General features: G+C 37.1%; 1 protein-coding gene across 3 annotated transcripts in view; it reads right to left on the bottom strand.

Annotated features, from left to right (window-relative positions):
• VWA8 (von Willebrand factor A domain containing 8) overlaps positions 1–12,664 on the bottom strand; it is a 184,056-nt gene that overhangs the window by 146,512 nt on the left and 24,880 nt on the right. For all 3 annotated transcript variants that reach the window (XM_059493551.1, XM_059493553.1, XM_059493552.1), the window contains exon 4: positions 11,657–11,767. In XM_059493551.1, the coding sequence (XP_059349534.1) occupies positions 11,657–11,767 (111 nt within the window). The remainder of the gene's footprint in view (positions 1–11,656; positions 11,768–12,664) is intronic.

Genomic DNA, 12,664 nt, shown 5'->3' with positions numbered 1-12,664 from the left:
CCACAAGTAATCAGACTTTTAAAATAGTAATAAAATTAAAAGGAATCATTTAATTTAAAATTATATTCACTGACTTGAGTACGGTCCTCTACAAAACCAGAATAAAAATGCAGCCATTAACTTGATAATCCATTGAAAACTTAGGGTTAGAAAACGGTTTCTTTTCTACTTTATTGGTTGTTTATATATGGCTGCTTCCTACGTGGAGCCAAAAGGTAAAATTAACCTCTGGTGCTGATGATTTTGTGCAACTTTGTTACAATGACATTAACTCAAGTACATTAAGTACACTTGATATCTAATATTCATAATTACTGCCCAGTAAAAGACTCTGAAATACAATGCATTCTTGTCTTCTTCTGATTTGCAGAAATTTAAGCTGATAATAATGTGGCAGGTTTGGGCACAGGCAACATTTAGAGGCACCAGAGTCTTTCTTTGCATTCCTATCACATCTAAACACAATTTCAGACACAAGCACAGTTGCAAAGAGAACAAATGAAATCTTTTCCCAGCATGTCTCCTATAAACTCCTACAGAAGAACCTGTCATATAATGCTAGATGAAAATCACTGATGAATACAATAGATGCCAAAAAATAGGTCAGTGAGAAAGAAGGAAGACATGAACAAGAATAATGAAGAAGCACCAGAATACAAAAATAACCAACCAAAAATTACATATGGAAGCAGACGCATAAAAGACAAATGCATACAGATAAAGTAGGAACAAAGATGAGTTCAGCACAACAAATTAATTGCTGCATGGGTTTAAAGCACACAACTGACTCAGACACCCATCCGAGGAGACACAGAAGACACCTGCCCTGGTTTCAGAGAGGGGTTGGAGCTCACAACCACACGGGTTGCCCAGGCTGCTGTTCTATAACACACAGGTCACAACGAGGTGAGGCTTCAGGGGAAGCCAAGGGTGAGCACACACCACGGGTGCAACACTGCCTCCACTCTCTCTCTGGGAGAGGTAGCCAGGACCAGCCATGAGGACCCTGCCCTTCCCATCCCATCCCTCAGGAGAGTGTGGCTCAGGGTGATGAAAGCAGCTGAGCCCAGTGGAGCCTGGCAAAAGGTGAAGCTGGCACAGAGCCAAACCTCAGCAGGCGCCAGTGCAGGAAGTGGCCCTGGGGAATGAAGTGGCAGCAAAACCAGGACAACAGGAGCTCAGCCCAAACCAAGCCCCAGAGGCAGAGGCAGGGACTGGTCAAAAGCCATAGTGCCACATGGAACAGAGTCCCAGCAGAACTGTCCAGAAACAGGTGGCATGGCATAATGTGACCTGGCTTTCAGGGGGTTGTCCATCACTGCTCCCCATTGTCTCAGAGCTAGGGATGGGAAGCACTGACTGAGGGAGCTCTCACCATCTTGTCTTTGTCTGGGCAAACCACAACTAAGCTGAGGTGGTGAACACTTTTTGTATGTAAAGCACCTTTTTTTTTTTTTTTTTAATACCTTTGTTGCTAATATTGCTGCTTTTACTGTGCATTTCTTATTCCATTGCTATTTGCTTTCAGTAAATTGCTATCTCAACCCACATCTTGGACTCTGTTCCTCTCTCACTAGAAGGGGAAGGGGGAAAGGGGAGAGGCTTATTTGCAGTTTAATTTCTATCTGGTGCTAAACCACCACAACACTAACCAGTAAGACAAATCAAGATACTTCTGTGCAATTTAGAAGCATAACTAACAACTGGCAAATTAGCCATGGAGTAAACTTTTCACATCACTATTAAGATGGAAACAATTCCTAATTATTAATACAACTAATCTGGATTCAGGCAAACATTACTGAAAAAAAGCACTCGTAAATCCTAGCACAGATCCCCAGATCAAGTTCCCTTCCTAAAAAGACAACACTTTTATATTTAGCCTCATAATCAGTATCTGAGGAACCTAAAATAAGAATAAATCCATTAAACAAGGACTAAACCTCAGATTATTTCTCTTCCACTGAACAACTAATTCTTCAAAAAAAGCAATGAATTTTTTTCTTCCTTTGGGACATCATACACTACCTAACAGGCAACATAAAATCACCTCTCTCCTCATCCCATAAAATGTGTACAAAGAACAAATTTTCTACTAACATTCTTCCCTAGGAAGGTCATTGGTCATGCCAAAAATCTGCTCCAACCTGCTTGAATAGAAAACCTGAGTCTCCAGCTGACAGTCCAGTACCTGGCATGAACAAAATGCTATTTTGTCTAAATGCAGCTTGGAGACATAGCCAGAACTTGTTTTAACAAACAATTTATTTGCCAAGCTGGTTGGATTCTACATATTATAAGTCTATGAAGACTTTATGACTGATTTTTACTAGTCAGAGGAAAATACACATTCTGTTCATATGGTTTCAAAATATTTTGAGTATCCATAGAATCTTGTTGACTCATGTTGAGACACACATACACTATGGATGTGTTGAAGTAACAGACTTCCAGTACTAACAAAAACCTCTCTCTTGAACTGGAATATGAAGAAAATCTGCTGTAGGGGTAGACAGCAAATATAAGGAAATGTATAACAATCATTAATTTTGAGAAAGAGAATGTTCTCCATTAGCATTGCAATCCAGAGAAGCAGCTTACTACATACACTGGGCTGACTGCTGATCATCAGCTTACAGTATCAAAATTTAAATTTGTTCGAAATTTTAATTCAAAATTCTATTTCTCAGGAAAATAAAATTTCAAATTATCTTTGCCTACCTATATGCACCTTTTACGATCAGATTCAGGAAAGGTTGAATGAACAACCACAGTTTTTTATTTCCTAATCAAAGACACCTCATAACAATGATACCACCACCACCCCCTGGGCACTAATTTACTCCAATGTCGTTTCTTCCATTTTCAAAGCATACCTGAATATACTGGATTCCCTAGAATACAATGAAGTAAGTGCACACTTCATCTGCCTCTAAAGTTTTTGTGCAAAGTAGCCTAAGTCTGCTCTTAAGACCGTAAGAGCTGAAGTATTCATCTCTGATTCACACTGTTTCTGCATTCTGAGTAGTAATGAGGTAGTAGTAATGAGTAGTAATTTTTTCCAATAAACTAGACATACTACAAGGCAACCTCTGAAAACATCAGTTTTAGCTGTGTATTGATGGACTGGTATGGGAGCTAAAACACATATAAAAAATCAGAGGAAGGAAACTAAGTTTGCAATCTGTCACTGAAAATTATTTTTAAAAATGCTTCCAAGAAACAAATCTTCACAACTCTATAATGAGAACCCAGAGAGAGTTGCATTGACTCCCTCTCTCATTAGTTTTGTTGACTCTAAACGTCTAACATAAACCACAAATTTGACAGGGGGGGTTTATATCATGTAACCTTGTCACTAAATCTGAGATTAAACATATTCATTCTTGTTAAAAGGTCAAGAAAGATTTGTTAAAAGTTTGCTTGCAGATTTATTGTCACTGCAGCAAAGGGACTATTTTGCTCATCAGAGGACAGATGCTGCTGCCTCCCACCTGTGCTGCCAGAGCTCGGGAAGGCTGGTAACCTGGATACCTGCTCCAGGGAATACCTGCAGCTACCAGAGTCTGGGAGCAAAAACACTTCACAGAGCATTGCTCTTATTGTAGTGGCTTTATGCAACAAATACATTATGCAGAATGCTTACAATGGTTTCACACTGCACCTACCAAAAAAAAAAATATCTTTAAAGGCAAAAACACCTTAGGAACAAGACAACTCCAGGCAGCCTTTCATTGACTTTCCTGTAGCTGAATTATGGTGAGCAGTGCAAAATATGAAAATGCAGGAAGCTGTAAACCCCAATTTTGACATAAATCACAGTGTATAAACATATGGATGAAGTTATATAGTGTCAGAACAGGAAGGACAGAAAAAACCTCACCACAATGCACACACTGAAATGCAAAAATATTGGAGAAAGAAGACATTTTTACACAGCTTACCAAAATAGTTTGTAAAGCCACAAGAATTTTAACAGTATAGTTTTCACATACCAGAACTGAAGTGGTAGTTCTTTTCTCTCAGGAAAATGCTTAATGCACACCAGAACATTCTGGTTGTCCTGAAATCCGTGAGGAAGGTTCTTGGAGTTCTTGGAGCTCTTGGGGAACTCCAGAGAACTTTTTTCAGATCTAGGCATCATTCAGAATATGATGGACAGACTACATTTCAGAACTGTTTTATAATTAAAAGGCTGGAAATTGCTCAACAGTAACCAATAACTGTGTCTTTTACAGAAGCTACCTCAAGGTACAATTTAGGATTTTTTTAGATGATGACTTGCTCCTGCTCTGAAATCTAGATCCCTGTACTGACATCTCAAGCACAGCAACCATAAGAACACAGAAAAACAACAGTACAAGCAACTCAGTGAACACAAGAACAAATGAGGTAAGGATTCTCTGCATCTTCAGCCTACATTTCAGATGTCCCTTCCAATGGAATATCTTGTTCCCACCACCCACACAATATCCCACACAAACTCATCCACCCAATTCTTTCCAATCATGTCTGTAGCTCATAAACATCACAACAATGTAATGTCCAGATGTCACTTATGATGAAAAAAGATCCTGAACAACCATCTGGTAAAGACAACACAAAACTTGGGCTGGTTTGGAGCTAACAAAATGGCAACTGGCTGCAGCAGGTTGACAAAACTTGAACTATTAAATATGTGGTACAGTCTACCTTCCATAGATGAGAGGTCTGAGTCCCTGTAACCTATCATGCTAACAAACATCACACAACTCAAAGGAAACTGATATCTTCTAAGTTCATTTCCACAAGTCAAATACAATTAATCCAACCTCTAAAATTTAAATTGTTAAAACTACCCAACAAGTAAAGGATAATAGGAAAAAAAAAGGACAGAGAAGCAGAACGGAATATGAGGAGCTTTTACTGTCCCCTACTGAGGAAAAAAATTTGTTAGACTTTCAAGATATGTGTAAAAGACATATCTAATGATATGTCTCTACCAAAGACTATATTGTAAGGTATTTGTTCAGCTTCAAGGCCTCTTAATTCCCTAGCTATTGTTTTCCCCCATGAGTTGAGCAAACTAGAAGCCTGTTGAGCCACACTAAAATAGATGACTACTTACTGGATTGAAGTAATAGAATCCTACAATCTCAAATTTGCTCTGACTGCTCTTAGAGAGAGGTGTCACATCTGCCAACTTCCAGTCACCTGGGACTTCCATAGTTGACAAGGACTGCCAGTAAATGGCTGAATATGAGAAGGCTTTCTCCAAAGTAAAAGTATCAGCAAAAACTTCACAGTAAGATACAGGCCTACTAAAGCCACATTCAGCCACTTTAAAAACTAAAATGTCACATTTTAATGAAAACTTAAAGCTATCTTTTTCCTTAATAAATATTTTTAAAATCTTATGCTAGTTCTTTAAAATAAAATGTATTTAATAAAAAAAGTTATGAATGTGTAATTCCATTCCAAGATGAGATAACAAACAGGCATACCATCCATCCAAAAAAGTGTATCCCATCTTTTGTAACAAAAAAATTTTACTTTGTAGATGATGATTAGCTACAGTTTTGCATTTTTGAGCTTAGGCCTCAAACATACCGAGTTACACATATTCCAAATGTGATGTTCAAATTTAATGAAAATCAGTGTAATAGTAACTAAAACAATTAGTCAAATTAAAAAGGTAACTTAAGAACTAATTCAACACCTTCTGTAATGGAGGAGGGGGCTACATCATCACTATTCTGCCTACCTCCCCACTGAGTTAATCAAATGTTTTCTGGGTAGGTTTCATAGCTAGTTTTCTCCTGTGAGTTTAGCAAAATTACAGAGCAGATCCTGTTATCCACTCCTTTTTTTATTTAAATACCCACAAAAGACAGAGAAATTGCAGTATACCAGAGTACTGTCAGCCAGGCTAGCTGGTATCCAAAGAGGGAATCCAGCAGTCTGCAGCAGTTAGTTTTTCAGCGAGGATGAATGGCCTGAACTGGTGAGGAGCTATTTCATGATGCTGTATCATGGCACAGAATGAAAAGCAGCTAAAGAAATGAATTTATTCGAGTTTCGAATCACAAAACTTGGCTAGAAAAATTTACCCTAGGAAATGAATCAACATATGATGAGAGCATAAATATGTAAATGTGACAAGAATTGGAACAGTCCTTCATTTCAGTCATTGATTTTTGTTTCCCCAGTCACTGATTTCACCTTCCTCCACACAATTTTATTTTCCATTTTTGAAGTACCATACATCAAGTGATCTGGTTTTACTTCCATTACCCCTTACCTTAACATGACAGTCAGGTGTTTTTGCAACAGTACCTGCAAATTGTATTTACAAGAAATTATGTCCCTGCCTTGGCAGGGTCCAGCTATTTTAGCTGCTTTACAGCAAGGGTCTTAGTAAGAGAGCACAATTACATCAAGTATGTGAAACATTTTGCCTCGTGGCCTGAAACCAGGCCCAGCAGAAGGCAAACTGAGGTTCTCAACAGATTTATTAGTAAAAAAACCTACAAATAAATAAACCTAGGCAAGGTTTATTTTCTGTACAGGAATAAGGGAGGAGGGCAATTTAAATTTTTCTTCCTGATGAGCAGCAAAATAAAAAGAAAATTACATGCTTGACAGATATCTAACAATTTTGAAGTTAGTTATCACTGTTAAATCACTTTGACTCAGAGCACCATCCATCAAGTCCATATTGCCTATGGATATTATGATCCCACATATTACAAACTATTGCTCCTTTCCCCATAGTAGGAAATAACAGCTGAAAAGGAAGTGGAATATACATGTAACAGATACAAAAGCAAGCAAAAAGAATCTCACACTTCTTATAAGGAATTACAAATACATGATCCTCACATTACATCACAGATATTCATCTATATGCCCTGCACATCAAAACAAGACACCAGAGTCTGAGCTGCTAGCCTAACAAATCCAGTTGAATGCTGACACTTTAAGAAGCATGAATGAAGTATTGCAAATGATTATACCAAAATCACTTCTATGAGATAAAAGGCTGCCATACAGAGCTCCTTAACATGCATTTTTATTTTAGATAAAAGATATATTATGCCAACATCAACAAAGATTAATTTCATCCAAATATTGTTGATGTCTACCTAATATTTCTCTCTTTGTCTCTTCTTTGAAGGAGAAACTAAGAAAATGAATAGAAACATTCACAATTTTGAGTGCACTGCTTGTCTCTTCCTTCTTCAGACTTCACTATTTTACTTCTTGTTCTAGGTACACAGACACCGCAGTGCTAGTCAGCCCATGAAATTATACTTTGTGACAATGTGGCTGTGGCTAACTTCCCAGCACATCAAAAACTCACTGCCACCTCCAAGGCAGTAAGTTAATAAATCAAAGAATCACACAATTTTCACTCAGTGGTTAATTTTTGTTAAAAGCTGAATCAGTCTTACATGTCTTTAAGAAAATATAGGAAGTTTTTTATCTGTGTACACAAACATACATACATATGCACATACACACACACTCTCAAATATTATAATCTCACTCTCCAATATTATTATAATTTCATTCAATTAATCTCACATCTTATTTTATAATTCCCTTTCTAATCTGCTTTGATTAAAAGAAGCCAAACTCCAGACTGGGTAGTGCTACTCCAGGGGATTTCATGTAATGTTCATTTTACAGACAGTATAGTTTAAGGAGTAATTTTTGTCACTTCGGGTGTTTAATTGTTTACTACATGAAGTGTTTCAAGCCATGTCAGAAGACTATTCTTCTGGTATCTTGACAATCAATTTTACATTTTGCCATTGTATAACTTAGGATGCTGGTGCAGTTAGGGATGAAAAAGCATTGAACTAAAATGAGTATGTTCACATAGTTCAAAGACACTGCAAAACAGAGTCTAATTCTGTACAGACAGAAAGGACAGTGAAATACATATATATCCACTCAGTGGATGCAGTTCAATCAGCAAATCTTCAAAAACATGACGTTATATTTTCAATTGTTCAGCACATAACCTTAGGACATCTTTCTACTTATTCCAGCCTCAGTTAAGTTGAATGTCTTGAAGAGAAAAGACTGTGTACTTTATTACATGGTTTGTGTTTGGGAAGCTTCCTTCATAATGCAAATGCTGGAAGATAAAGAGTAAACAAAAATGGGCATTCTGGACAATGTCCTTTGCAACACAATCCTGGAGCAATACACTTCTCAAGCACTAACAAAGTGGATTAGCTGCTCTCCCAAATTCACCTGCTACATTAAAATAATGTAGGATTTCCTTAGATTTAATAATTATTAATGCAGAAGGCTGCAGTAATGAGAATTTAAACCAGGGATGTGACTTATGTATCTGTACACACAAAAGAAAAAGCAAAACTATATAGAAATGGGGAAAAAAAAGGACAAATAACTCAAATCTAGTTCCCTAATTTTTGGAAATACAATAGGCTATTAGAATCTTCTTACTGGTTCAATGAAGTTGACAGCTTAACTGTCAGATTTATAGAGGCAGAAAGCCATTTTGCAAGACAAGTCTTCTATCAATAAAAGTAAAATCTGAAGGTGCCATTTGAATACTTATGTAATATAAAGTAATTCTAATTACTTGATATACAATATAATTAAACCATGCAATAAATTAGAGAATAAAACCAATAGGTTACTTAATTAGCTCAGTAATAGAAATAATGAAAATTTTGAGGCTTTTAACAGTGAATTAACATCTGAAAGCCAAAATTAATGGCCCAAAGTAAAGACAAGCAAACAAAATTTTCTGCTGTCAGTACATGAATTAAAACAAATAATTCGCCATTACCTCATCATAAATTCTTTATTTTACATTATTTTAATTGGCAGTGAATTTGATAGTTCAATGTTTACCATTATTTTAATGATCCATTTCTGAGGTAAATAAACCCCTTTTGTTTCAGCCTTCATCAGATATCTCTTCTAACTACCTAACTCCAACTCTCCCACTTGATTCACTCTAGTACTAAGAAATACTGATATGTAAGAATATTTGATATGCTGGCCTTTCAATATATACTTCAATATGGAATTTCAACAACTGCTTCCAAAGGACTGCCTCTCCAATGTATTTTAATTAAGTATCTGCCATCATATTCCATAATTTCATATTAAAATATAGCAGATGTTTTGAAACCTCTGAGATAATAACTTACAGCACCTAATCTGTCACTATTAAATGTGGAGCTATAAACAACTACAATATCTTAACAGTCACTCAGAGACCACTTTGTAAACCTTTCTGTGTCTGCAAACCCAATGAGTCACTAAATTAAAGTTTTTTCTGGTCACAAGATGCCAGATTTTTTTACAGTGTATTATTATTCAAAGTGTAAAATAACTACATTAGTATATTATGACTTGCTTACAAAGAGCCTCCTATATCTTAAACAACAGATAAGTTTTATTGAAGGTGTAGAATTCAGACACAGGATGTCCTGGAAACCACACTTTCAAGCTCTGCTGTCTTCTCTGGGGTGACATGAAGAGCAAGCATGAGAAAGGAAATGGTACAAAAATCTGAAAAGGAGAGTCTACTACCTTCAGTCACTCACATGAATTCACCTTTTCTTTGTCTCAGCTATGTCAACTGAAGCAATCCAAGCTCTTTAGGGAATATTTTGTTTGTGCTTCCTATTGATCTCAGTTAATAGCTTGTAGTTTAAAGAAGAGTAGTGTCAGGCTTCTGTAATGCTCTGAATTAGTACAGCATCTGCAAATCTCAAAATCATTACATTAAATCATTGAAATTCAGGCACCAGTGTAATCTGTAAAATTTTATAGCTCAATAATAGAATGGAATAATTAGACTATGATGGTTCTAAACATAACTATGTACCATATTTTATGCATGTAACAAAAATGCAGGATGAGAAAACCTCAGCTGGAACATCATTATCTAGGAGATTCATCTTTCATATTTCCAGTATTTTGAAAGTGTTCATCTAAATACCAAGTATTTATTTTCCTAAGTTCCATTCAAAGCTTGAACACACATTGGTTATAAATATGATGAGTAAAACATGAGCTCAGCAAAGATGCAACAGATTCCAACAGATTTTAGTACTTTGGTGTCTTGCTAAAGCTAAATCTTGGTCTGAAGTACTGCTGTGCTGGATTCTGGCAAAAACCTTTCAACTGAAAATTCCTAACCAACTGAGGAAGGTGGTCATCTTAGACCTTGATCTTAAGAAGCAAATCTTCCCAGAGTGTTCATGTTGGAGCGAGATGACTCAAAGCAGAGTGAGACAGCCTCACTTTGTACAAATCAAAGTCTGGGATCAAAGTCTACAGACAAATACACAAGTAACAGACCATCTCACATCTCAGTGAGCTTCTTACAGTCCTTAACACAGCGGCTCTTACAGATGTTAGTTAATTAATGCTATTACACCATGGGTCAATTGCCTTGACTATCCTGTACCAAGGGTGAGGATAAGGCTGCCCCTAACAGCAGACAGGTGTGGAAGTGATAATAGTCTATGAGTTAATCCCAGAACCTACACAAATGCTCTGATCTTCTGGTAAATGAGAAGCCATTTACAGCCCTAAAACAGAGTACAGTGCTTCAAATTATCTCCTATTGTGCAATCCTCACATTTCCAGATAAGAATGAAATAATTTGAAGTCCCAGAAGTAACTAAAATAAAACATATTTTAGATTAATTTTTAATTCTTCATTCTGATGATTTTTCACTGCTCAAAGCCATTTATTGTGGTTTCAAGAAAATCTATTTAAAGGTTTCTTGAAAATTTGGAAGCTGAAAAGGAGATCATTGGGAATTTAAGAAAAAAAAAAAGAAAAATGTTTCTTTAAAAGAGAGAACAAAGTTTCCGGTTTTCTCTCACGAAACACCTTTATGATGGTGATATCATTAACCTCTATTGCATCACCAACCAAAAACTCTTTTAGATAACTCCTTTAAATTCATACTGCATCACAGCAACTCTCCCATCCTATCTAACCAGAAACCTAACTTCTGTAAAAATTTTAGGTATCTACGAAAACAGACATTACACATGAAGTGTGAATTTTACTTGCATAATCAGAAAGGAAATCTCCACTGATAACCTATGAAGAGAAATCTTACCTAACCCAAGTAATTCTGTGACTGTGGCATATCAGCTACTGGTCTGGAGCAATATGGATGGCAAGAGTGTTTAAATCATTATTTTATTCCCGGTCAACAGTGAGGTTTCAAATCAAATCTCCCAATTGTCTCCCTTTACTGTGCTTGGGTTTCACAACACAGAGCAGTCATTAAACACATGAACTAGATGCTTTCACAATTAAACTAGATCAGAAGATTCACCTAATCTTCTGCATACACCTAATGTACTGCAAATGTTGAGGAAGACAATAGCAAGGGCAGTGCTCATCTAGCTTGCACAGAATGGACCTTACTCTTACCAAAAATGGTCTGTCTAAATCAACCCTGTAGTACTCTTAAGAGACAGAGTAGCCTTAGATTTGGATAAAGATAACATTTATGACAATAACGAGATTATTGTGCAAGGGACTTTCTACTTGGATTAGAAACACAACAATCCATACATTGATTTTTCATAATATAAACCACGACTTCCTTCAAACTACTTGTGAATCATGACTAGGTGGTGTGTGACTGCAACTTGCCTGGTCAAGATAAAAAGCGCTGCCATCCCGGATCTCTCGCCGCTGTTTGAGGTCGGTTTCTGTGGTGTCCCTCGACAGTGCAATATATTCAACCTCCCGCTTTGTCAGCTCCTGAGGACAACAGCCTAAAGTTATTGCAGAAATAACACTAGAACCTGAGTTACTGAACTTTAAGAACACACCTAATGGTATAATTGTACAAAAAAAGCTCTAGGCAGCAGCACAGTGATCTGAAATAAATCTGGACAAAATCTAGTATCTCTTATTTTTAAAATGTTAACAGCATGTTCTTCCTCAAACAAAATGGTTTGAATTTCTGCTCAATAAACTTTTATTTTCCCCAAACCTATTCTAAAAGAGCTATATATGCTTTCCATTGAACATCTGTAACATCCTGTAGGTTAATCTTCTGGTTCCAGACTCTGAAAAACAGCCAGCATCTGTGGGATCTCAGCACCTCAGGATGGAGGTGCAGAGAGGCCGAGACCACCCTTGGGGGGCTCGGGAATCCTGGAATGTTGCCAGAAGTGTCTGGTGGCAGGATTTTGATCCTACACAGGAGATGAGACCTGTATGAGGACTGGGAGGAATTCACTGGGTGAATGGTGAAGGGATAAGTTAGTTAAAGTGTAAAACACAGGGTTTAGGATTTTGGTACAGGAGGGTCTAAAGAAGTAAGATGGAGGAATTGGGGCGTGTCCTGTCCTTCTTCTTCTTGGCCTCCATCTTCTGTGGTGGTGGTGGCACTTGGGGATTGGTTGTTACTAGAAGTGCACAGGTTAATAAGAGTAGAAAGTATTGGAGAAAAATGATAAATATTGTACACGTAACTTAGGGTATAAAGATAAGTGACCGCCCGGGGGCTTCGGCAGTGTGCCCATGGCTGACTTGCTGTGCAGACCTCTGTCGGGCTGAAAGAAAATCTTTTAGATAAACAATTAATAAACACCAAGACCGAGACAAGATCAGAAGTCTCTCCTCGTCCTTTGAAGCGTCGGCTCTCCAAGG

The sequence above is a fragment of the Ammospiza nelsoni genome, chromosome 2 (assembly GCF_027579445.1).
Source record: "Ammospiza nelsoni isolate bAmmNel1 chromosome 2, bAmmNel1.pri, whole genome shotgun sequence".
Classification (NCBI taxonomy): domain Eukaryota; kingdom Metazoa; phylum Chordata; class Aves; order Passeriformes; family Passerellidae; genus Ammospiza; species Ammospiza nelsoni.
This window is presented reverse-complemented; position numbering and strand designations above follow the sequence as displayed.